Source organism: Microcaecilia unicolor, chromosome 2, assembly GCF_901765095.1.
Source record: "Microcaecilia unicolor chromosome 2, aMicUni1.1, whole genome shotgun sequence".
NCBI classification, from domain to species: domain Eukaryota; kingdom Metazoa; phylum Chordata; class Amphibia; order Gymnophiona; family Siphonopidae; genus Microcaecilia; species Microcaecilia unicolor.
The window spans coordinates 264,485,073-264,510,900 of record NC_044032.1 but is presented as its reverse complement, the minus strand read 5'-3'; the positions used below and the strand labels follow the sequence as shown (position 1 = coordinate 264,510,900).

At 44.4% G+C, this 25,828-nt stretch overlaps 1 protein-coding gene across 1 annotated transcript in view; it reads left to right on the top strand.

Annotated features, from left to right (window-relative positions):
* The window catches only part of NT5DC2 (5'-nucleotidase domain containing 2), a 139,047-nt gene that overhangs the window by 52,133 nt on the left and 61,086 nt on the right, over window positions 1–25,828 (top strand). The window contains exons 2-3 of the mRNA XM_030194102.1: window positions 12,158–12,342; window positions 24,356–24,430. Coding sequence (XP_030049962.1) covers window positions 12,158–12,342; window positions 24,356–24,430 — 260 coding nt within the window. The remainder of the gene's footprint in view (window positions 1–12,157; window positions 12,343–24,355; window positions 24,431–25,828) is intronic.

Here is a 25,828-nt window from a genome sequence, read left to right as displayed (position 1 = left end):
ACATTTAAAGTATTTTTTTCTTTTTTTTTTTTTCTCCTGTGCCTAGATCAAAAGAAAGATGGTTTGTGAGAACTTGCTCCTTTTGTTTTGTGGAGTGCAGTGGTATATTAAATACACTTAATATTGTTTATTACTGAGAGAAATATTGAATAGTGAGGGTAGAGCTACTGAATTCTATTATTCTGTCTCACTGTATTTCCAGTTTTGGCACAGTATAAGCCATCACAAGAACAAAATGTAAGAAAACCAATGGACTGCATTAGGGGCTTATTGCCCATTTAGTTATGTTTAAACAAATGAGAGCTCTGCATGAAAGAAAACATTTATTTTTTATTATTTTGATTTATGAAAACCACTTGTCCCTGAAACATGCTCAAAATAGAATAATCCATTTGTACAAAAGAGATGAGGTGAAGATGTGATTCCATGTGCTCCAATGAAAGAGTTTAATTTTAATTCAGTTTAATTTTAGTATATTCTTTCTTTATAACACCAGGCTTCCCAAGGCAGATTACAACAACAGTTAAGATGAACCCATTAGTAAATAGGATATCCTCACTGAAATTTGGCCATGTATTACTGTATTGTATAGAACAGTGTAGAAAAATGAGCACAAAATACAGACTTTATTAATGCTGTTTCTACCAGCTACAATAATGTTTTAAAATGTTTTAGTGATATTAAATTTTTATTTCATGATATTTATATCTACATATGGGAAACATTCAAATAAATTAAAAACCTGTCAAATAAGTAAAAAAAAACCCAAAAAACAAACCTTTTGTCCTCCACCTTTTAAAGCACTGCCTATCCAACAGCTTTTGATTTTTTACAGATGGACCACACATAGGCAGTCCATTATTTCTGATGTTTGGCAATTTTCAATAGTTTTTGCTGTTTTGGGTGAAGGAAAATGGCGGCAAGCTCCTCCTACTGGCTTCAACCCATATGATGGGCTAGATAGGATCATACCCTCTCCTGTTCTCAATCTAACCTCCTGGGGTCAATGGTAGGGTGAGAGGAAGATAGATGGGATTGCATGATGAATGGGGGGGGGGGGGGGGAAGAGAGACAGGAGCATTGGGGGAAAGACAGACAAAGGAGAGGAGGAGAGAAATAGGGTAGAACTGAATGCTGAGGGATGAGAGATAAGTGATAGGTGATGTTGGATGGAGAGGGGGGTGAAAGTGACTGGGGTAATGTTGGATGTGGAGATGAGAGAGAGAGACAGAAGAGATCCTGGATAGCTGATGGGAGGGGGAATCCTGCATGAGAGAGAAAGAGGGAGTGTGTCCTGGCCTGAATGGGGATGGGGCATAGGATGATGTTGCATGATAATCGAGGAAAAAAGAGAGAGACAGGAGTACTAGGGGGGAGATGGGCAAACTGGATAGAGGGGAGAAGTAGAGAAAGACAGGGTAAAGCTGGATGCTGGGAGATAAGAGACAGAAGGGTGATATGATGGAGAAGAGATAGATGGTGAGAGGGTGAAAGAGACACTGGAGTGATGTTGGATGGGGGCATGAGAGAGACAGAAGATGTCCTGCATGGCAGGTGGAGAGGGGGGAAGGAGTCCTGCATGGCAGGTGGAGAGGGGGGGGGGGAGGCGTCCTGCATGGCAGGTGGAGGGAGGGAGGCAGCCAAACTGAAACCTGTTGGCCATGAGGCAACCTATTAAAAACATTGATAGTCCAAACCATTTTATGGTTACCAGTATGCGAGGAAGGGGATGGGTTTCTGAAGGGGTTCAGTGAGGGTGGAAATGGGGTTAAAAAGATGGTAAAAGAGAAGTAATAGGACGTGGGGTATAGGGTAAGAGATGGAAGTATGGCCTGAAGACAAGGGAAGGAAGGAGAGACAGGGATGGGGCTGTAGGGCTATTTCCCTGTGAGCCTCACTCTGCTGGTCTCAGCCTGTGTATACAACTATGTCAAGATGGAGTCTGCGAACTAAGACCCTGCACTTCAGTGACCAAGCAGATTCAACTTTCTGTTTGTGGCAGAGCTCTGCTTGTGGTAAATAACTGGCAGGTCTGGAAAAACTCAAGGATATGCAGTGGGCTACAACAACAACAGCAGCAGCCATTTCTACCTGACCCTTGCACCTCCCTGATGAGCTACAGGGGGTAAGGCCATGGTGCCAGCGAGTCTGATGAAAGACAGGAATGCATACCACAATGTAACAACTGGAAGATCAAAAAGGTTTTTCTTGCTCAGGGAAGGAATTGGACAAGATCCTGATTGGTTGCTGTCTGGTCACCTGGGAATCAGGGGCCAGAGAGCAGGAACCAAAAAGAGGAGAGAGAAGGAAGAAAGGGAGAATTTGTCTGGTTCTACTGGAAGAAGGGTAGCTGGCAAGCAGACCAGCGAGACCTGAAGTGGTCCACAACCTTGTGACCTGACCATCTGAAGAAAGTACCTGTTGGTTCAGCTGTACCGGCCAGAGGGACTGTAATCCTGCATGCTGCAAGGAGCCTATGCTGTTTCCTAAGACGGGGACTCGCTGTGGAAGACAGCTGGAGTCTAAAAGGAAAACCGGTGTCCACTTCATCTGAGCGACCACTCAGGGTCAGCTAGGTGAGGATTACAGAGGTTTATTTCCTAATAGTCGGGGATTAGCTAGTAGGTTCTTGCCTCAGCAAAGGCGGGTTAGTCAGAACTGTGATCAGGAAGATGTGCTGCTAACTGTATTACTTCATGACCTAGTCAGTATTGCTAATCAGGATTGTGTAATAACCTAGTAACCAGTGATATCAGTATTTTAGTTAGACAATACATTCTATAGTTTGCTTATCAGCATAAGGGAGCTACATTTGTACAGCTAAGCCGTAGTGTAGGGTGTATTATTTATATTTTCTTACCTATATAATAAATTAATATATTTCAGCAGTGACTTAATTTTATTCCAGTTCTCTCTAACAGAAGAAAAGTTCTGGTGTAGGCCCAGAACAGCCAGGTTCCTTTATAATAACCACCCCTGGACAGAGAGCTAGGAAGTTGGTTTAGCCAGACTTCTGTAAACGGAACCTGGGAATTACTCATTGGGTAGCTTTGCCCAGAAGAGTTATTCACCTATAAATGCTTACAGGGCTGGTGAGAAAATGAGAGGCAGTAGAAGGTAGATCAGTGCTGAGGGTGAGGACAGGGGATGGGAATGAGTAAAGAAGTGGGTGAAAGATGGGGGGGAGCCTCAGTTCTCAAGGGCCTCAACCCTGTCAGGATTTCCCCAATGAATGATCTCATGCATATTCATTGGGGAAATCCTGACAACTTGACTGGGTTGCCCACCGCTGTGCTAGCATGTAGTGTCTGTGCAGGACTCTATAGCAGTCCAGCTTTTTCCAGTTTCCCAGTAGCAGGTATATTGGTACTCTAGGGCCCAATATAATATTTGTCACTGTCTTTTTATAGGTGGGTTAGGGCTGTTATGGTGTGGTAAGTTTTCAGTATAGGTTTTGAGAGTCTTGAGGGATTTTGTGTTACTTCACAAAGTTTCTGGCCCTATTTGAAAGTAGGCTCTGGGGTTGGTGGCTCTTGTTACCCAAAGTAAAACTGCTCGGGACTAGTGGTCTCAACGTTCTGTAGAGTCGCCATATAAACAAAAGCCCATCTGATTTTTAAAAGTGTCTTATCAGTGGAAGGAGTGGTTGTGCTGTCTCTGAGGTGATGGTCACAATTTGAATATTTTTACTTGTCGTTAAGAAAACAGGCTCTGGCCAGTCCTGGGACCTTTGCTGCATCCTGCCTCCTGATGTAACTTCCTATTTTCCTCATAGGTGGGACGCAGCAGAGGCAGCCTGTGTTAAATCATTGCCACAGCCACCCCACCTGAGAGACAGCACCGGTACTGCTGCCTTGCCGACACCAACCGGTGCCTGCTTTACAAAAGTCTGCTCCCCCTGACTTAAAAACCTGGCTATGCCTCTGGTTAAAATACAGTATTTTTCAGACCAGGGGGGGAACTGCAGGTTGCCCCTAATTTTATAATTGTAAATCTGGCAGGCCCAAGCCCGTATCTGCCAACTGCCATATAAATATGAGAGCTGTAGTTTCGTCTTTTTCCCCACTCCATCAATATCTGGTTAGCAATTTGGTCACCTGCATAAGGTCTCTCTTGAGGAGGCGTATTGGCAGAACTTAGAGCATATAAAGCCATTTGGGGAAGGAGAAGGACAGGGGCAATTAAGACCATTCCTCCAGTTGTTGCCTCCACAAACTCTCTCACATTAAGTGAATGCACTGTCCTAGATAAACGAGGCAACTGAATCCCTAAGTATGTAAAAGAATCCGTGCTCCACTTTGACGGAACGTTCCCCCTCCAAGCCCGGTGCACCAAGGCCTCAGTTGCCAGATCCTCCGATTTAGAAAGATTTAATTTAAATCCAGAGTAATTCCCACCGGAACATATTAAGTAACCCTTCAGAAGAGTTCTGTCAGTGAGATGTACTAGCAAATTGTCTGCAAAGGCCACTGTTTTAAAATTATGCTTATCCATCCCCACCCCCTTGACTGCCGGAGTGGAAAGAACAAACCTAATAAAGGGGTCCAGAGTCAAAACAAATAATAACGGAGACAAGGGATAGGCCTGTTGGGTCCCCCGATGTATTTCAAAGTCTCCCGAGTAACATCCGTTAACCCATACTTTAGTGCGAGGGGCTGAATAAAGAGTTTGGACCACTTCCAAGAACTGCCCTGCACAACTATAATGGCATAATGTGGCAAACATAAAATCCTACTTCCTATCAAATGCCTTTTTGGCATCAAAGCTTATCGAGAGCTATGGAACTGTGGCCCGTTCCCTGAATTCTAAAGATGCCAATATTTTCTGAATATTTTTTGCTATTTGCAGGCTCTTAACAAATCCACCCGAGTCTCATGCACTAGGGCCGGAAGGACGCTGGCTAATCTATTTGCCATCACCTTCACTAATAATTTAGCTTCAAAATTCAGTAACAAAATTGGGCGGTACGATTCCGCAAGCATGGGGTCTTTGCCTGGTTTAGGAGGAACCATTATTTGGGCCAAATTCAACTCTCCTGGTAACATCTGGGATTCCAAGCAGGTTCTATACATAGCTGTGAAGGTCTGGACAATATGCTCCCCCTTATAAAATTCCACCCTAAACCCATCAGATCCTGGGGCCTAAGAAGCTCTGCTAAATCGTCCAGGCTATTTCATCAGACGTTAAGGAGGAGTTCAGGAAGTTTTCATCCTTAGAAGACAGTTGAGGAACATCTATATTTTCTAGATACATAGAATGCCTAAGGCCCTTCTCCGCAGGAGCGGCATACAATGCGGCATAGTAATCTTTAAAGACTTGACAAATAATGTCAGAGCTACCCCATCCCGTCCCTAAGGCCCACCACCCTTCTGGGTCCTGCACAAGTAGCAACCAACTGGGCCAATAATCGTCCCCCTTTATTACCATGCTTATAGAGCTGGTACTTATAATAGGTCAGTGACCCTTTGGCCCTTTGGTGCAACAGTTCATTCAAAGTAGTCTGCAAAGTCAATAGTTCCTGTTTAGTAATATTAGTAGCTACAGCATCATGTTGTTGGCGAGCATCCCTGACTTGTTCAAGGCGAATAATATCCTGATCCCTGATTTTCTTTTCAAAGTACCATTTTTGCCGCTTCCCAAAATAAAATAGGGTTATCTTCATGTTTGTATTTATGGAATGTAATCCATAAATCTAGCATCCCCATAGAGAGCTAAAGGAAATTTCCACACCATTGGCTTCTGCTCAGCACTGACTTCTGCCCAATCCACCCATTTCGTGGCCTGATCAGAAATTTCACAGTGTCCTACCTCCGCCCCCCCCCCCCCCCCCCCCCCCCGAATGGATGGCATAAAGGAAGAAGACAGTAGGATATAGTCAATATGAGAGTGTGTTCCATGCACCTGGGACGTGTGTAGTCATGTTTCTGGGGATGCAAAACTCTAGATATCTATGAGATCCAATACCTGGCACAAGAGTGGGAGACCTCTGTTAATATTGAAACATGTAGAACTACCGGGAGCTGACTTATCAACAGATGGGTCCCGTACTCTATTAAAATCCCTGCCCAGAATAATGGGAATATTACCAAACCGCAACAAAGCATTGCACAGTCTTCGAAAAAAATCAAGCATCATACTGATTTGGAGCATAAACATTGTACAGCACTAATTCCCACCTATCTAGTAAGAGTTTACAAAGAACAAACCACCCCTCAGCATCCTCTTGTACCTGTTGAATTTGGGTCACCTTCCCCTTCCACAACAAAATTGCTACCCTACTACTACTACTTAACATTTCCAAAGCGCTACTAGGGTTACGCAGCACTGTACAATTTTAAACAAGGAAGGACAGTCCCTGCTCAAAGGAGCTTACAATCTAAAGGACACTTATGCAGTAAATCAAATGTGGCAGTATAGGTTTCCAGAATAGAGGTAAAGGGTTATGTGCCGAAAGCTACGTTGAAGAGGTGGGCTTTAAGTAAGGATTTGAAGATGGGCAGGGAGGGGGCTTGGTGTATGGGCTCAGGAAGTTTATTCCAAGCATGGGGTGAGGCAAGGCAGAAAGGGCGCAGCCTGGAGTTGGCGGAGAAGGGTACTGATAGGAGGGATTTGTCCTGTGAGCGGAGGTTACGGGTAGGAACGTACGGGGAGATGAGGGAGGAGAGGTAATGAGGGGCTGCAGATTGAGTGCATTTGTAGGTTAGTAGGAGAAGCTTGAACTGTATACGGTATCTGATCGGGAGCCAGATACCGTATACAGTTCTGTATTGCAACCCCAACTTCTTTCCAGTAGCTGGGGTTGCAATACAGTTCCCCACCCACCAAGTACTCAATTTCGAACATTCCTTAATCTTCATTTTCCCAACTGCAAAGGCCTGAAATACAAATTAATGCACGCCTCTACTTTCTCTTACTTGAGCACGCAACTCTGGAACGCGCTACCACGCAATTTGAAAGCGACCAACGAACTGGCCAACTTCCGTAAATTACTAAAGACTCATCTCTTTGAAAAGATATACCACAAAGATCAAAGCATGTAAAAATCTCCAATTATACCCAGGAACTTCGAAACGCGTCTAATGTCTTATAATGTCTTCTGCTGTACTACTATCTTGTATTACTAAGGTATGTTAACATGTCCTGTAATACCACTATCTTATATTCCATGACCATGTAAACCAAAATCCTTCTGTAAAATCAAATGTATATCCTCTTCTTATCTCCAGTATCCATAATGTATTGTAAGCCACAATGAGCCTGCAAAGAGGTGGGAAAACGTGGGATACAAATGCAATAAATAAATAAAATAAATAAATTTCTCATGTTTAGACATCAAGAAATGGGTCTGCTGTATAAAGGCTACATCAGCTCGATGTCTCTGGAGAGCCTGAAGGACTAAAATAATGGAAGGCATCATAGCCAAACAACTCACAGAATACTTCCAACAACTTTTCTATTCTACATGAATCCCAATAAGGTTTCAGGCACCACCACAGCACAGAAACGGTACTAATCACACTATTAGCTAAATTCAAACAGGAACTATCAATGGGGAAAAATATCCTCTTACTATAGTTTGGCATGTCTAGTTCATGCGACATGGTTGATCACATCATCCTACAAAGAATTCTCGACAAAACAGGAATAGGAGGGAAGGTGCTGGAATGGCACAGGAGATTCTTGATCACCAGATCCTTTCAAGTGAAGACCTCTAACCCATGGAAAGCAGAATGCGGCATACCCCACTGTCACCAATACTCTTCAACCTGATGATGGTCCCCCTTGCACAATCCCTATCCAATCAAGGCCTTAACTGTTTCATAAACGCTGATCTATCTTTATCCCCTTCAAAAAAGATATATCAAAAATTACTTCTAAAATCACAGACAGTATAAATGTTGTAGAATCTTGGGCATCAGCCTTCAAACTGAAGCTGAGTAGGGAAAAACTACAATGCTTGATACATCACCATACAATACCGATAGATTCACATCCATCAATGCCATGAGAACAACTCTTCCGATAGCAGAAGACCTGTAGATCCTAGGAATCACCATAGATCATGAATTATCATTCGACAAACAGGTAGCAAACACTATTAAGAAAATGTTCTAGACTATGTGGAAACTCAAATGTATAAAAAAATTATTTTCCTCATCCAAACCATGATACTTGCCCACGCACAGACTACTGTAATGGAATCTATGCATGATGTAAGGAACAAACATTGAAGAAATTACAAACAGTGGCAGCAAGACTTATTTTTGGAAAAAATAAATTTGAAAGTGCAAGACCCCAACTCCAAAACCTACACTGTTTACCAGTCAAATTTCATGTATCTTTCAAGATCTGTATCCTGGCCTACAGAATTATCTTTGGTCTCTCCCTGGCCTACATGACCGGCCTAATAATCCTACCACTATGCAACACAACCAAGAAAGTGAGATCCTACCTTACCTTTCACTTCCCTAGATGCCAAGGCCTGAAATACAAAACCACACACACAACAAGCTTTTCTTACGTCTGCATCAAAATCTGGAACTCCTTACCAAAAGACCTAAAAGCCATGAACAGCTACTTGCAATTCAGAAAACACATTAAAGCCCGCTTCTTCAAAGCAGCCTTCCCCAATGAATCCACCTAGCCTATCAGCTAACAGGTCAACACTCCTTAGCCACAAACTCAAATTGATCTTAACGTGAACTGCTCTGAACTTGGCACAGTTGTACCTTACAACTTTTAACATGTAATCTGTTTTCTCCTAAGTTAATTGTAATCCACATTGAACCTTCCACTAGGATGAAAAAATGTGGGGTACAAATGCATTAAATAAATACTATTTTCTTATGTTTAATAGGTGAGGAAATGCCCCCCACATTCCAAGAAATTAAGCAAACCATATCATCTCAGTAAGGGTCCTATAGCTTCACTTCTATGCCAAGCGGACACAGATTGGGAGGGGGGGTGACCTAGCTGCTCTCCCTATCTCCCCCCCCCCCCCGTCAGCCCAAGTGGTTCTACCACATACAAATTCAGCAGATATTTCCTTTTCCATAGAGAACATAGCAAGTTCCACTGAGTCAGATGCTAACCCCACCTCCCCTCCACCTTCTGCCTAAATACCCCTTCCCTCACCCCATTCTCAAAATGTTTCTCCTGAAATGGGAACAAGACTTCCAACAATATCCATTATCCCAACCCCTCCCTCTAGGCTCTTGCCAATCACTGTCTACTACCTCAAACCCTAAAACCCCTTCACCTACATCCGAATCCACGTTTCTATCAGCCCTAGCCCACAAATGAAGATAAACCACTAAGTGTGAAATGAAGCTATCAAACAGTCATGCTATGATGGAGCATTTGAGTCCTCCCCCGATTGACTCAATTGAGAGGCACTTTCCATCCCAGGCACCAGGCTGGGGGCTCACTGTCGAGGGACCTCACCCTCCCTACGGAGGAGGGAGCTGTTGGTTGGAGATGGCCACTTCCCAAGCAAGGAATTGGTTTCCTTGTGGGCAAATGTGAATCTCTTTGAATCATCATAGTAGTACGCCCTGTGCCTCGGGGCTGCTGTGGATGAGGGTCAGAAGAAACTTTAATCCCTTTGTCGAGCTCCAAGGCAAACTTCATTGCTTCTTTGGGGGTAGATAAGAATCCTCTCTTACCAGTCACAGTCACCACCAGTTAGGCTGGGTGCTATAGTCCCACCCACAGGCCTTTATTTACTCCAGTTTATATGGTAAAAGTTCTTTGCGCTTCCATAAAGTTTCTGGGCTATGGTCTGGAAAAATCCGAACCTCTGTCCGATCGTAAGTACAAACTTTTAACTGTCTCGTTCTCCTGAGCACTGAGTCTGTTTCTTGAAAGGAGCAACAGTTTGACCACAAAGGCACGCAGGGGAAATGTAGGCTCCAGTCGAGGCTGCAGCTCTCTATGAGCTCTTTCTATTTCGTACTTCGGGGATGCAGTTGTCTAAAGAAAATGGGCACAGAGCAGGTTTGGAACATATGTCACGGGGTTTCTGCCCTCTGGGACTCCGAGAATTCGCAGGTTAGACCTCTGGCTTCTGTTTCCTGATCTTCCAGTTTATCCATCAGGTAGTGCACCTGCTTTTGCAGTGCACTCCTAGAGGATTTTTTTCTCCGTTCCTTACAATTCCAACGCCAGAAGCAGAGACTCCAGTGAAATCAAACTAGTGATAAGGGCGTCAGATTAGTCCTTCAGTCTCACCACCGCTAGATCCACAATTTCCATTTTGGCCCCCCATATTTCTTTGAGAACTAGGTCCCATATGGCTTCAGATGATTTGATTTGAACAGCCGTACTGGCAGCTTGTGAGGGGGCCGAGGATGGTATCATAACAGGGCTAGAAGGACTGTTACCCGGATGTCCTGGTTTTGTGGCATACATATCCTTACTAGAGACCAAAGTTTTCAGTCTAAGTTGTTTAGGCATGATAGTACCGGGAAGAGGGGGGGCTTTGGTGCAAGGTTATAGGCTTTCATATTATGCCCGTGCTGATGACAGTCAGTTGCTGTTGCCGATTGAAGGTGATGGGGTTAGACAGCAGGAGTTATTGGATTGTATGATTAAGGTTGGTAATTAGCTTACTGAGAGTGGGATGGTCTGGAATGTTGCTGAGTCATCTGTGTTGTGTTTTGGGGATAGCGTATGGATGGTCCACCTTACTATGATGGTGGACTCAGAATGTTTATCTACTGTGGAGTTTATGAAGGTGATAGCAGTGGTGGTTGAGGAGGGTGGAGTGGGTAACGGGCAGATTCAGCAGTTCTCTACCAATTTTATGTAAAGCTTCCATTAGTTTACAAATTGAGACCTTTTATGAAGGAGGCTGTTTCGTTCTGTGGTCCAACAGATGGTTTTGATTGTTGCAACGCACCTTGTGGGTTTATCAGGCCTTTCTGAGCCTACCTTAGGAAGAAGATCTGGTTGTCTAATGGTCTCTTTGGGGGCAGGAAAAAACCTGACTTGTTCTGGCCCTGTGCTACATCGCAGCGGCTTTCGAAACTTTCTGTGGCATTCTCACGAGACTGCTGTGGGGAGGTCATGACAGCCATTTTGCAGTTTGAACCAGCATGGGCAGGAGGAGGTACTGGGGGAGAGAGGAGGAGAAACTGCTAATACAGCAGCACCAGAACCACACAGTGAAGCACTCCATTTCTCACTGTGTTCAAAAGAGCTTCACGATCTCTTCACTGATGACATAGGTGTTGTGCCTTCCCCTCCCCCATGCCAAGATTTTGTTGGTAATGTTGCAAAGTTGTACTACTGTTAGTGATATTCTTTTATTAAATATGTATGTACCAGCTTCCTTTTTATCCACAAATGAAGAATTGTATGTATAGGAAATAAGATCACTTGCAACCCTGACAAACAGGCCATTCAAATGGTGCCTGCTTTCTCTCACCACTGCCCTGATGATGGCCTCCTTCCTAACTGTACCTTCCCATGATAATGTCACCAGTGAATGCATGCTACTGTTTCACCCCTCCCCACCCCCAAACCTTCATGCAACCAAGTTCTGCACAAAATAAGAAATTTCTGCTCTGGAGGGGAATTCTGCACATATTTTACAATACACAGTTGTGCAGATATTTTTCTTGGTTTTAGTAATTTACTCCCATTGTTTTATGGTTTCCCTGTTTCCTGTTGAGGACTTGAAAAAGATTTTTCTCTCTCAAATCACAAGATTGTGTGGCTGCCTTACTAACCTACTTGGACACACAGAAATAAACACCAGCTATTAAGCTGTAGGTGACATGTTTTCATTGGACTAAATATATATTGACTAGCTTTTGAGAGATGTGTTCTTTATCAGCTTAGTGGTCACAGAAAGTAGTTTATTCACAGTTGAGCACAATAGACCTGGACTGATACAATTCACTAGGATTTCAAGGCCTGTGTATCAAGGAAAACAACCATGCTTGACCAGATAACATAGTGGAGTATGGTGAGGACTATCATGAAACTCCTCCCATGAGTGGAAAATGTATAGAGAAGATGACTGTAGTAGAACAGGCTGTTAGGAATGCTTTATCTAACCGAGTTGTTCTGGCAGTAGACTAGGTGGTGTATGTTTTTCTTACAATTGTGTAAGGGCCACTTTATAGAAAAGTTTGCCTTTGTCTCTTTTCAGATCTCCTTCCTCCTGGTGTCTGCAACCTCCTGAATCCATCCACTGTCTATGCCAATAATGAGGTGTGCTTGGCAGACATTGAAGTCTACGGCTTTGACTATGACTATACACTTGCCCTATATTCTGGTGCTCTGCACTCTATGATCTACAACACAGCAAGGGATATTCTGGTGGAACAGTACAAGGTCAGTGCATTTTTTTTTTTTTTTTTTTTGGGGGGGGGGGGTCCTTTGAAATGCATGTAGGTGGGTCACTGTCAGATGGAAACAGTACGCAAGCACAAACCGATTCAGTATTAAAAACAAAAACGGAGTTATCATTTGAAGACTTGCTCATAAGAGTGGAATATCACTGACTTGTATAGCATTCTGGATTGCTGACAGCCTTAGCTGTAACCATTTCAGTGGGCAACTTCAGAGGTTTTCCAGCATTGGCAGGAGTTCAGAATTGACATGTTTGTACATGCAGAGAAGGAAAAATGATTACAAAATTTGGGCACCAGCCAAAATTGTTAGGGACAATAGGAAAATATCTTGTGTTTTCCTTCTTATTCAGATTTTTCTTTCTTTTGTATCTGGTAATTTTACCCTCCCCCTTTAGGCCTCCAGCTCAGTTGTAATCTGGACTAGCATTCAGGTACTATAAGCCTATATATTCTCCCCCAGTGTTACCTAGTCTGGTCATTGCACCAATGGACCTGTGATCACCTTCTGGAATCCTTCAATTGTGAGTCCTGAAACACACCACTAGGTGTCACCCTTGAATGATCATGATGCCTAATTCCCCTACCCTCCTCTCCCCTCCCTGAGGGTTTGTGAGTGTTGCCTCTACAGCATCTCCAACACACCCAGGAAACACTGAACTAATGGCCAGACATTTTTTCCACCTTTTTTTTTTTTCTTTACTTGTTCTAGCTTTTTGTTTAATTTTTTGTGGTATTTTTATTTTAATCTTTTTTTTTTTTCCTCCTTTGCTTTCTTTTACCCACACCTACCTCTTTGCCTTTCATTTATTTTCAACACAAATACAGACTACGACAGCAGATCTCACCAGCTCTTTCCCCTATCCCTGAAACCCTTACCATCCCACATAAACTTCCCTGTCCATATACTCACAAACCCCTGTTCAACTTGTACATCTGACAGCAGCAGGGATTCTTGTGGATTGCAGAGGCAAGGGTGGAAAAATTCCTAGTGTTTGGAGCTGCAGTGGACACTGGGCCTGGGTCTGGATCTAAGCATTGTGATGGGGAGAGGGGGAGAATTGTCCAAATCTTAGCATCATGCCCAGTTAGTGCTGATGATGCCAGGCCTGTCTGAGACTTTGCTGCATGGTGTCAAGAATTAAATTTTAGTTGCCACTGCCTTTGATTTTTCTGCTCTATATCAAGGGTTGTGTACTAGAACTACAAAGTATTTGGTTCTGATTAACAGTCATACGTATTGCCTCTACAGTTCAGCTATCCTGAATTGCAGTTTTTGCTGAATCATTTTTGTTTGGCTACTGACCGGTTAAATCTCTTGTTCGGGTCTAACTGCTCATTTTCAGTGGCATTTAACCAGTAAGTGCCTAACTGAAAACCTGAGCACCTAGCAAAAAGCATTACATCCTCATGGTATTGTTGCAGGAATTGATGCATAAATTTATGATACTTCAGGAGTCAGACAGCACACCAGAATGAGAGAGAAATCTTCTTTATTTGCCAGCAAACAAAGTAGAACATCAGCATTAAGTCTCTTCTTCTCTTTCTCAGCTCTCTTTGTCTCTCTCTCAGCTCTCTGTGTCTTTGTGGCTTCTGTCTCAGCTGCTTCTCTTCTTATGCTGTCTTCTCCTTCTTCTGTCTGTTCCTTCTGTCCTTCTCTTTCTTCTGAGCTCCTTCTGACGTAACCTGCTTCTTCTCCCACTTAAATACAGTTCTATCTAGCCTAGCCTAGCCCCCTTACTCTCCAATTGGTTAAGGAATAGATTGATTACCTTGCCTCAACCAATCAGTTCTATACAAATATCAGTTACATAGGTTCCAGACATCCTAAACTGACCTGTGACCTGGGGCCCCTTACACCAGACATTTGGTCTCCAGAACTCCTGCATGTTATTATGATTGATTTCTCATCTATAGCTTAACCTGGGTTCCCTTAGAGGATAATGGATATTCTTACATTTATTATTCTCATATTCCTAGTACTAACTGCTAACTAAACTCTGGCATTCATTAAAGGGGTCAAGGGCCAATCTTACTTAATAGCATACATATCAGGTTATTACTTTCAAGACCATTTCTACATTTTACCTATAATTAATCAAGGAGAAGAGAGCTGACTAGTCCTGACCTTTTTCACCTATCAGCTTCCTTCACAGAACTAGCTAAGACCACAGAAAACTCAAAACACATGTTGGCCTCTTCACTGCAGACAAAGAGTAATACAGAATTTAACAGACATTCTACACAGACACAAAACTTATTAATTTACACAGAATACAGCATATTCTAAAGTAAGCATCCTTATAAGACATATTCTACATACTTATAATGGTCTCTATCTATATCTAAGCTATCTCCTTATAACAAAATCTACATATCAAGAACTTCTGAAATTATTTCAGCTTTAAACTACAGCATGTCTGGCTCATTCCTTTATTCATTCATAATAGTTTACAGCTGTGCCAGCATTTAGCAATCCATCACTCACAAGGGTGAAAGAAATTCCTGTCTCTGACCTTTTTAACCTTTTGCTCGGCAAGCTAGACATTGAAATAATATGAACCATCTGGCATTTCTTCACTTTAGTTGCAAGGTAAAAAGTTAGAATTCAAACTTCAAGCTTTTAATATCATTTCTTATGTATATAATTTCTCAGAGTTAACACTTTCTTTGCCCATGGCTGCCTCATTCCCCCCTTTGAGACTAAAATCAGCTTATGCAGAGATAAGTCTCACAACTCAAACTCTGGAGATTATAGTGGTCCTAACTAGGAATAGACTTATGAACCACCATTACCCTACTTGTTAAGGTCCGACGGCATACTGCCGAAGCACATGAGGCCAGGAAACAAAACAACAACCCTGCTAAAACTAAGACTATTAGGGAAATGAACAAAGGACGTATCCAGGAGGTCAATGACCACCACCAGGAGGTAAGGTCTAATCCTCCTCGGTAATCCTCCACATTAAGGCTGGCCAACTGTAGGACTTTATCCATGGCATGCCTAACTACATGCGTCCTATTTATGACAATAGTACAGCACTCTGAAGAATTTAGCACTGTGCAGAGACAACCCTGGGCTGCAAAGAGATAGTCAAGACCCATACGGTTATACCGAGAAACTATACTTAATTCATTAATTTGATCCTGCAATGCATTGACTACCACATTCAGCTCATGAACTAGAACATGAAGTAGGGATTGAAGTCTCCGGGTGGCCATACCTAGTTCAGTAATACCCGCTACCGGGCCCCCAATTGGAATCCAGGCCGTGGCAGAAAGGGCTACAAGTCTCTTTTTAGTCAGAGGATAAGTAGAGTTAATATACTGGAGGGCTAATTCAATCGCCTCATCCTCTGTGGCAACGGAGGAGGGTAAGGACAAGGCCTCTCGCTTAGAGCGGTGCGGGGATGGTGGCTTGAGAAGAGGAATAACTTTAGGAAAATAATTCAAGGTTACCAATACACAAAAATCATATGTGGGGGGAAGAATCATGTGGAGGACATTATCACAGAGCCAGTAATGACCAAGGAGAGGGCGACGAAAGTTCCCAATAAATGTAGGCACAGGATGGAGATTAGGATGCCCATAATGCGAGCCCCTATCCCAGGGGGAACGAAGAAGAAATGGAGACTTTGTACACCATAGGTGCCAATCCCCAATTGTGACAGACCGCTCATATGATGCAACCCCTTCATACCCCGGGGACTTATGAAAGTAGAAAATAGGATGGGACACTATAGTCTTCTCAGTAGTATAGTTAGGAGCCAGATAATCACCTTGGTCATAATCTACAGGTATGGTAGTAGGGCACATAGGAGTACCTGGAGAAACTACCCACACAGGTTCCTCCTTCTCTGGGAGAACATTAGTATAGTTACAGGGAATGGGAAGAACAGTTAAGATGTCTCTTGTTAAACAAAACACTCCAGAAGCTGGATAGGGAGACGTAAAAACTGGCCTTAGAGAAGAGTCAAGAGGGGGAAGTAGCATTATAAAAGGACCACCAAGTATAATCCTGGCTCCAAGGGCCTGAACTCGAAAAGTAGGGAGGTATAAGAGCTGGGAGTTGCACAGGGACAGGAACAGCTGGGACATCTGTGGTATAAGGAGAAAATCGGGAACACACAATACAAGGGGAAGTAATCTTTGCCTGGCTAATTAGTTCCTGGACAGAGTGTAACCAAAGGTTGGAACGAGTTGGGGTTTTAGGAACAAGGAGGCAAGGAGTAGAAAACAACAAAAGCATCCAAACTACTAACATTTTCTTTCTTCCTAATCTAAAACAAATACAGCAAACTAATTAAGCAATAATATTTCAACAGTCTGTGCTAATCACAGATTACTCTCATATAATGTTCTCAGTCTTTGAGTTCTTATACCAGTTGGGATAGACCCTCAACTGACAAGGATCAAGCTCTCAAATTCCAAGAAAGCCAGAATCTGGACAGAAAGAGTCTCAGTGTGAAGCCGAAGTTCAGCCGCTCCTGCAGTATGCAGTTGACCCTTCTTTTCAGCTAGTAGATTCTTTGGTTCGGGTCAAGCGCAACTTCAATGGCTCCGCTGGATCACTTTCTGCTCTCCACTGTCTAGGCTCCGTCTGATCCGTGCTGGGCTCAGTCTGATCAGCAGACTTAATTCGAGACCAATGGACCCATGGAGTTATCCCTGCGACCTTCACAGCTGCAGGGGTAGAAAGCAAAACAGTAAAAGGTCCTTTCCATCGGGGCCCCAAAGGCTGGAGCCTCCAGTCTTTCACCCAAACTCTATCCCCTGGCAGGAAGGAATGTACCTGAGCCTGGAAGGGGACAGGGTTTATTTCTCTCACATAAGACTGAAGCTCAGAAATTATCTTGCCCAAGAGGGCTACCTGCTCCTGTACCTGGGCAGACCCTAAAATCCCTATGTCTCCCTTAATTCCCTGCAAAATGGCTGGGGGCTTCCCATACACAATTTCAAAGGGAGAGAGGGCTGTTCCTTTAGTTGGAGTGCATCGGAGGCGGAAGAGGGCTAGTGGCAGTGCCTGTGGCCATTTCAGTTGGGTTTCCTGACAAATCTTTGCTAGGCTATTTTTCAAGGTTCTGATTGCCCGCTCAACCTGCCCTGAACTCTGGGGACGATAAGCACAATGCAATTTCCAGGTAATGCGCAATGCGCGGGACAGGGCCTGAAGTGTAGCTTCAACAAAGGCGGGCCCATTATCTGAACCTATGGCAAGGGGCAGTCCATACCTGGGGATGACATCCCTAAGGAGGGCTCGAGCTACTTCTGTGGCTTTCTCAGTGACTGTAGGATATGCTTCCACCCACCCAGAAAAGGTACAGACCATGACCAAGAGGTATCGGAGCCTACCGCTCCTGGGCATTTCTGTGAAGTCTATAACTAGGGACTCAAAAGGTGTTAGTCCTCTAGACTGAACTCCTGGTGGAATACGGGGTCCCTGACGGGCATTATTCTGGGCACAGAGAGTACATCGGGCAGAGGCAGTGGCAACCAGACTATCCAATCCTTCCAGCACCACTACTCGACTGAGTAGGCGGGCTAGTGCTGTTTTCCCTAAGTGCGATAGGTCATGAGCTTGAGACACTACAGGCCAAGCTAGGTGGCGTGGCACCAGAACTCTGGTATCAGGGAGATGTAACCAGCCATCAGGTCTCCTTACTGCACCTTCTTCTTGAGCCCATTTCTCTTCCATTTGGGTATACATAGGTGTCCATTCTTGCAGTCGAATTTGGAACAGGGGAGTCACAGTACTTGCTGGGGGTCCTCGAGCAGCTTCCTTGGCCACCCGATCAGCATGGCGGTTCCCTCGGGCCACTGGAGTATCTATCCTTTGGTGTCCCCTGCAGTGAATAACAGCTACCTTCTTAGGGGCCCACACAGCCTCTAGCAGCTGAAGTATTTCGGGTCCATACTTAACAGGTTGGCCTGCGGCATTTATGAGTCCCTTTTCCTTATACAAAGCTCCATGAGCGTGTAAAGTTGTGAAGGCATACTTGGAATCAGTATAAATGTTGGTCACTAGTCCTGCTGCTAACTCCAGAGCTCGTATGAGGGCCACAAGTTCTGCTTTCTGGGCTGAAGTTCCTTGGGGCAGGGCTCTTGCTTCTATCACCTTGTCTTCTGTCACCACAGCATAGCCTGCCAATCGCTTAGAGTTCTTCACGTAACTGCTTCCATCTGTGAAATAAATTACATCTGGGTCCCTCCACGGAACATCTTTAAGATCTGGTCGACTGGAGTACACTTCATCCATGGTTTGGATACAGTCATGATCCGGAGGTCCCTCAGATGCTGGCAAAAGAGTGGCGGGATTAAATGTAGCCACTGTTTCCAGGTGTATCCGTGGATTCTCACACAAGCTAGCTTGGTACTTAACCATGCGGTTATTTGTAAACCAGTGGTTGCCCTTATACTCCATGAGGGTAAGAACTGCGTGAGGGACTTTAACAACCAGTTCTTGCCCCAAGGTCAGCTTGTCAGCTTCCTGGACCAGTAAGGCTGTTGCTGCAATGGCCCTCATGCAGGCTGGCCATCCTTTAGCCACTCCATCCAGCTGTTTAGACAGGTATGCAACAGGCCCTTGCCAGGATCCCATCATCTGGGTCAGCACTCCCAGAGCAACCCCCTGTCGCTCATGGACATACAGTGAGAAAGGTTTCTCCACATCAGGAAGGCCTAACGCAGGGGCTTGGAGTAGGGCTTTCTTTATGGCAATGAAGGATTGTTGAGCAGTAGGTCCCCATTCAAATGGTTCCTTTTCACCCCCCTTTGTGGCTTGGTAAAGGGGTTTCGCCATCAGTGCAAAATTTGGAATCCAAATTCTGCAGAATCCGGCTGCTCCCAGAAATTCCCTAACTTCCCTTCTGGACTTGGGTTGGGGAATTGCAGCAACTGCTTGCTTCCTACTGACATCCAGTCTCCGACTTCCCTGGGAAATACAGAAGCCCAGATACTTCACTTCTGACTGACAAAGTTGGGCCTTTGAGCGTGAGACCTTATAGCCTGCATCCAAGAGTAACTCCAGCAATTCTCTGGTAGCCTCAAAACACTCTTCCTGAGTCACTGCTGCAATATGGAGGTCATCTACATACTGGAGTAAAACTCGCCTGGAAGGCTCAGATTTAAAAGTCTTAAGGTCTTGTCCTAGGGCAGTCCCAAAAATGGTGGGGGAGTTCTTGAACCCCTGTGGTAGGCGGGTCCATGTATACTGAAGCTTCCTTCCTGTTACTGGGTTTTCCCATTGAAAGGCAAAAAGCAGTTGACTGGCGGGGGCCACCCGAATACAAAAGAAGGCATCTTTTAGGTCTAGTGTCGTGAAATGGGTAGCTCCAGAAGGTATCAATCCTAGCAAGACATATGGATTAGGCACTACAGGGTGTAATGAAATAGTGGATTTGTTAACCACCCGTAAATCTTGGACTGGCCGGTAGTCCTCAGTCCCTGGCTTCTGAACTGGCAACAGTGGCGTATTCCATGGAGACTGACAAGGTCGAATAATTCCATGGGATAACAGACGATTCAGGTGTGCTTGGATCCCTTCCAGAGCCTTTCTGGGAATTGGGTATTGGCGAAGATGGATTGGCCGGGCATTTGGAAGTAAGTCTACATGGACAGGAGGAATATTTCGGGCCAACCCTGGGGGATTATCTTCTGCCCATACCCCACTGACCTGAAAGCTGTCCGCCAGGGGTAGGTCAACTTGGCCATGTGACTGATGCAGCCGCCATTCTTCTTCAAGGGGGCAGCAGAAACTCAATATACCCTTTGGGCTAGATGTCGGGGGCCGAAAGGAGACTGAAGTCTGGCCATCAGAGTCAAAGGAAATTTGGGCCCTAAGCTTGGACAGCAGGTCTCGACCCAACAAAGGGATTGGACAGTCTGGCATATACAGGAATTCATGAGTGACTGTGTGTGAGCCTAACTGGCATCTACGGGTCGTCAGGAAAGGCCTCCGGTTCTGCACCCCCGTGGCTCCCACCACTCGGACAGTTTTTCCAGACACAGGCGCTAATCGCTCCGTCACAACAGAATGTTCAGCTCCTGTATCAATCATGAATGGAATTGAGCGGCTCCCTATAGTTAACTTGACCATAGGTTCCTGGGAGCCCAGTTTGTAGGAACCCGGTCTGTCCTATTCGTCCCATTCTGCCATCTCGGCTATCCCGATGATGTCAGATTCAGGAGGCTCATATCTTCCCTCTCGAACTCGGCCTCGGCTTCCTCGATCTCCTGGTCCCCTTCTCAGTCCCTGGCGCCTCTGGGGGCATTCATCTTTCCAGTGCCCTCTTTCCTTACAGTAGGCACACTGATCCCTCTCCAATCTTGGTCTGGGATTCTCCCCCCTTGGCCGGGATTGATTGAAGGAATCTCGGGGCCTGGCTGGTGGTCCGGGGTCCCACTTTGGCTTCCCATTAGCTAGAGGTCGACCTCGATTAAGGGTGGAATTAGTAATGGCTGCCGCTAAAAGGTCGGCCTTCTTCTGCATCTTCCGGTCAGCCTCTCGACGCACCTCCTGATCTCTATTAATGAAAACCTTGGTTGCGATCTCAATTAGCTGGGTGGTATTCATCCCTGCGAATCCCTCTTGACGCTGCAACTTCTTCCGGATATCTGGCATACTCTGGGCCACCAATGCACTATTCACCATTCTCTGGTTTTCTAGGGCTTCAGGGTCAAATGGGGTGTATGTTCTGTAGGCTTCAATTAGTCGCTCTAAAAAGGCCCCAGGGGATTCAGTTGCCCCTTGGAGAATTTCAGAGACCTTTGCCAGATTAATGGGCCTCTTTATGCCTTTCCTCATACCTTCCAGCAAGTCCCGGCAATAGCCAGACAACAGTTCATAGTGCTGCTCATTATTTGGATCCCAAACTGGAGCTGCGCGAGGAAACCGAGCTCTAACCCATTCCTCTAGGTTCTGTGTCCCCTCGGGGGCACGCGCTCGCGTTATGGCCTCAGCATTTTGCAAAATCTTCCGCCTCTCCTCAGTTGTGAAGAGGGTCAGGAGAAGTTGTTGACAATCAGTCCAGGTTGGGTTATGGGTGGCCATAATGCTAGCCACTAGGTCCACCACTGCCTGAGGCTTTTCAGTATAAGAGGGGTAATGCGTCTTCCAATTCAGGAGATCGGTGGTTGTGAAGGGTACATACTGGTAGGCCTGTGCCTGTATAACCTGACCCTGATTATTAGGATCCGGTCGAGTGGTAGTTACCTGACGGAGTGGCAGAACTCTCGAGGAGGTGGGAATGGAATCTGAGGTAGAGCTAGGAGCTACCCTCCTATCATGCTCAAAGGTGATTGCAGCAGGTCTAACCCATTCAGGGGAGGTAGGTTGAAACCCTGAGGGATGGGGAGGGGTACTCATAGACTGAGAGGTGGTCACAGGTGAGTCAGTCCATTGAAAGGGATGCCGGGCCCCTAATGAGTGGGTAGGGGTACTAGAGGGAGAGGCTGGGCTGTCAGGAGTTGAGGAGTCAGGGAGTGGAGCCCAAAGCGGGTCTTCGGAGGTTAACAGGGAAGGATGTGGCAGAGGAGGGTAGAGACTGGCTGAAAAGTCCAACCTAGGATGTGGTGGGGTTCGCACAGTGGGGGAGGAACTATCCGGAGAAGCCTGTACTGGAGAAGCTTGGGCTGGGCGGCGTGGATCTCTAGGGGCGGCACGGAACCCCAACAATGGGCCATAAGGTGGTGGCTCAAGATCTGAGGGGTCATCAGAGAGTATGGGTTTCTCAGGCAGGGTAGGGGCGGAAGCCACCGATTGAGTGGTAGGCTTCCTGGGGCTCTTTCCCTCTTCTAGTTTAGATTTTCTAATCTTTCTTTGAGCACGGCCTAACATGAATTTTACTGGGGATCCCATATAAGTTTTCAACCAAGAGGGAGGGTCAGTCACAAGGCTATCCCAGGAATCTATATAAGGGAGTTGTTCAGAATATTCTGGTTCTCCTACAACTATGCTGTAGACCTTCCGGATTACTTCAATATCTAAGCTGCCACTAGGGGGCCACCCCACTCCCATAGATGGCCACTCAACTTCACACAAGGTTCTTAGAGTACTTGAGCTTAAAGTCTGTCCATAGTCATTAATTAAAAATCCTTTTTTAAAATTCTTAAGCATACAATCTAGGGGGGTAGCAATTTGTCTAGATGATGTCCCACCCATAATGCTTACAGTTACAACACACAAAGGGGGAGGGAATTTTTGAAAGTGCAGTAAGGGGTCCGCACTCTCGAGACACTAGGTAGACAGACAGCAATCGCTTCCTTCCGTCGCTGGCCAATTGAACTCGCGTTAATTGGAAACGCAGCTATAAGAAGTCCGCACTCAGTTAATCATTCACGCATCACACATTCCATACAGAAAATCCCACCCAACAATTTCAAATTTCTCAGATACAGATAAGCTTAAGCGGTTTCGCTTCTAATCTCCACTAGACTAGAAGGTACTAGGGCCTTCGCTGAGAGTTGATCAGGCTCTCCTTCCCTCAATTTTGAGGGGCTGGTTTACAACTTTCTAGCTAGAATTATAATACAGAATACAGAATACATACCCGGCGAATGTTCTCCAGTCAGTTGGGTGCTGGGATTAATGCAGGATTCAGAATCCCACCGCTGCCACCAAGAATTGTTGCAGGAATTGATGCATAAATTTATGATACTTCAGGAGTCAGACAGCACACCAGAATGAGAGAGAAATCTTCTTTATTTGCCAGCAAACAAAGTAGAACATCAGCATTAAGTCTCTTCTTCTCTTTCTCAGCTCTCTTTGTCTCTCTCTCAGCTCTCTGTGTCTTTGTGGCTTCTGTCTCAGCTGCTTCTCTTCTTATGCTGTCTTCTCCTTCTTCTGTCTGTTCCTTCTGTCCTTCTCTTTCTTCTGAGCTCCTTCTGACGTAACCTGCTTCTTCTCCCACTTAAATACAGTTCTATCTAGCCTAGCCTAGCCCCCTTACTCTCCAATTGGTTAAGGAATAGATTGATTACCTTGCCTCAACCAATCAGTTCTATACAAATATCAGTTACATAGGTTCCAGACATCCTAAACTGACCTGTGACCTGGGGCCCCTTACACCAGACATTTGGTCTCCAGAACTCCTGCATGTTATTATGATTGATTTCTCATCTATAGCTTAACCTGGGTTCCCTTAGAGGATAATGGATATTCTTACATTTATTATTCTCATATTCCTAGTACTAACTGCTAACTAAACTCTGGCATTCATTAAAGGGGTCAAGGGCCAATCTTACTTAATAGCATACATATCAGGTTATTACTTTCAAGACCATTTCTACATTTTACCTATAATTAATCAAGGAGAAGAGAGCTGACTAGTCCTGACCTTTTTCACCTATCAGCTTCCTTCACAGAACTAGCTAAGACCACAGAAAACTCAAAACACATGTTGGCCTCTTCACTGCAGACAAAGAGTAATACAGAATTTAACAGACATTCTACACAGACACAAACTTATTAATTTACACAGAATACAGCATATTCTAAAGTAAGCATCCTTATAAGACATATTCTACATACTTATAATGGTCTCTATCTATATCTAAGCTATCTCCTTATAACAAAATCTACATATCAAGAACTTCTGAAATTATTTCAGCTTTAAACTACAGCATGTCTGGCTCATTCCTTTATTCATTCATAATAGTTTACAGCTGTGCCAGCATTTAGCAATCCATCACTCACAAGGGTGAAAGAAATTCCTGTCTCTGACCTTTTTAACCTTTTGCTCGGCAAGCTAGACATTGAAATAATATGAACCATCTGGCATTTCTTCACTTTAGTTGCAAGGTAAAAAGTTAGAATTCAAACTTCAAGCTTTTAATATCATTTCTTATGTATATAATTTCTCAGAGTTAACACTTTCTTTGCCCATGGCTGCCTCAGTATAACAGAAGAGTTGAATGGTGGGAAAGTAGCAAGTTTAAACTGAAGCAAGTTTGTAAAAGTAGACTACAAAATGTAACCTATTTGCTTCAATGTTATTTAGTACCCCAAAGGAATCCTGAAATATGACTACCAACCAAACTTTGCTGTGAGGGGACTGCATTATGACATCCACAAAGTAAGCACGCTTCTTTTTTTTTTTTTTTAAGTTATTTTATTTTTGAAAATTTGTTTACAATAATTTCTCAAGGGCATTTATGCACAGGAAGAGAGCCTTTTTCAAATGAAGGAGAGCTCTGGAATGAGGGGGCATATGACAAAGTTGAGAGGGAATAGGCTTACGAGCAACCTGAGGAAGTATTTCACAGAAAGGGTGGTGGAGGCGTGGAAGGCCTCCAAGTGGAGGTGGTGGAGTCGAGGACTGTTCCAGAGTTTAAAAAGGCATGGGATAATCGCATGTGGGATCGCTTAGGAACAGGAAGAATTAGGGGTTACAGAGGTTGGGCAGACTGGATGGGTCATATGGCCTTTATCGGCGTCATGTTTCTATGTTTCTAAAATACAAATAAAGCCCACATCACAAGGAGAGAAGGACAACTTCAAAGAATGAAAAAAATAATTCTTACAAGAGCCATCACAAACTTTACTTGATTTAAAAGCAACTTCCAAGCACACTTTGATAGGTTGCCTGTACATGTTGGGGGTCTTATGAACTCGAGAAGGAAGCTCTCTTTGGCATGATTCAGCTACGACTGTAATTGTTAGCCTGGGTCATCCTACAAACATAAGAATAGCCATACTTGGTCAGACCAGTGGTCCATCTAGCCTAGTATCCTGTTTCCAATAGTGGCCAATCCAGGTCACAAATGCCTGACAACCCCCATAGTAGCAACATTCCATGGTACCAATCCCAGGGCAAGCAGTGGCTTCCCCATGTCTATCTCAATAGCAGGTTGAGGACTTTTCCTCTGGGAACTTGTTTAAACCCAGATACACTAACCACTGTTACTACATTCTCCGGCAAAGAGTTCCAGAGCTTAACTATTAGTTGAGTAAAAAAATATTTCCTCCTATTTGTTTTAAAAGTATTTCCATGTAATTTCATTGAGTGTCCCTTAGTCTTTGTACTTTTTCAAAGAGTAAAAAATCGATTCACTTCTACTTGTTCTACACCACTCAGGATTTTGTAGACCTCAATCATATATCCCCTTAGTCACCTCTTTTCCAAGCTGAAGTGCCCTAACCTCTTTAGCCTTTCCTCACATGAGAGGAGTTCTTTGAATCTTTTCTAATTCTGCTATATCTTTTTTGAGATACGGTGGCCAGAACTGAACGCAGTATTCAAGGTGAGGTTGCACCATAGAGCGATACAGACACACTATGGTATTCTCGGTCTTATTTACCATCCCTTAATTTCTAGCATCCTGTTTGCTTTTTTGGCCGCCGCCGCACACTGGGCAGCAGATTTCAGCGTATTGTCTGGAGTGACACCTAGATCTTGTACTTCTATGGAGGACACATTTGATCAGGTTTGATTGTATGAATAGAATCCAGTGTGCTGAGAAATAAAGAGGGA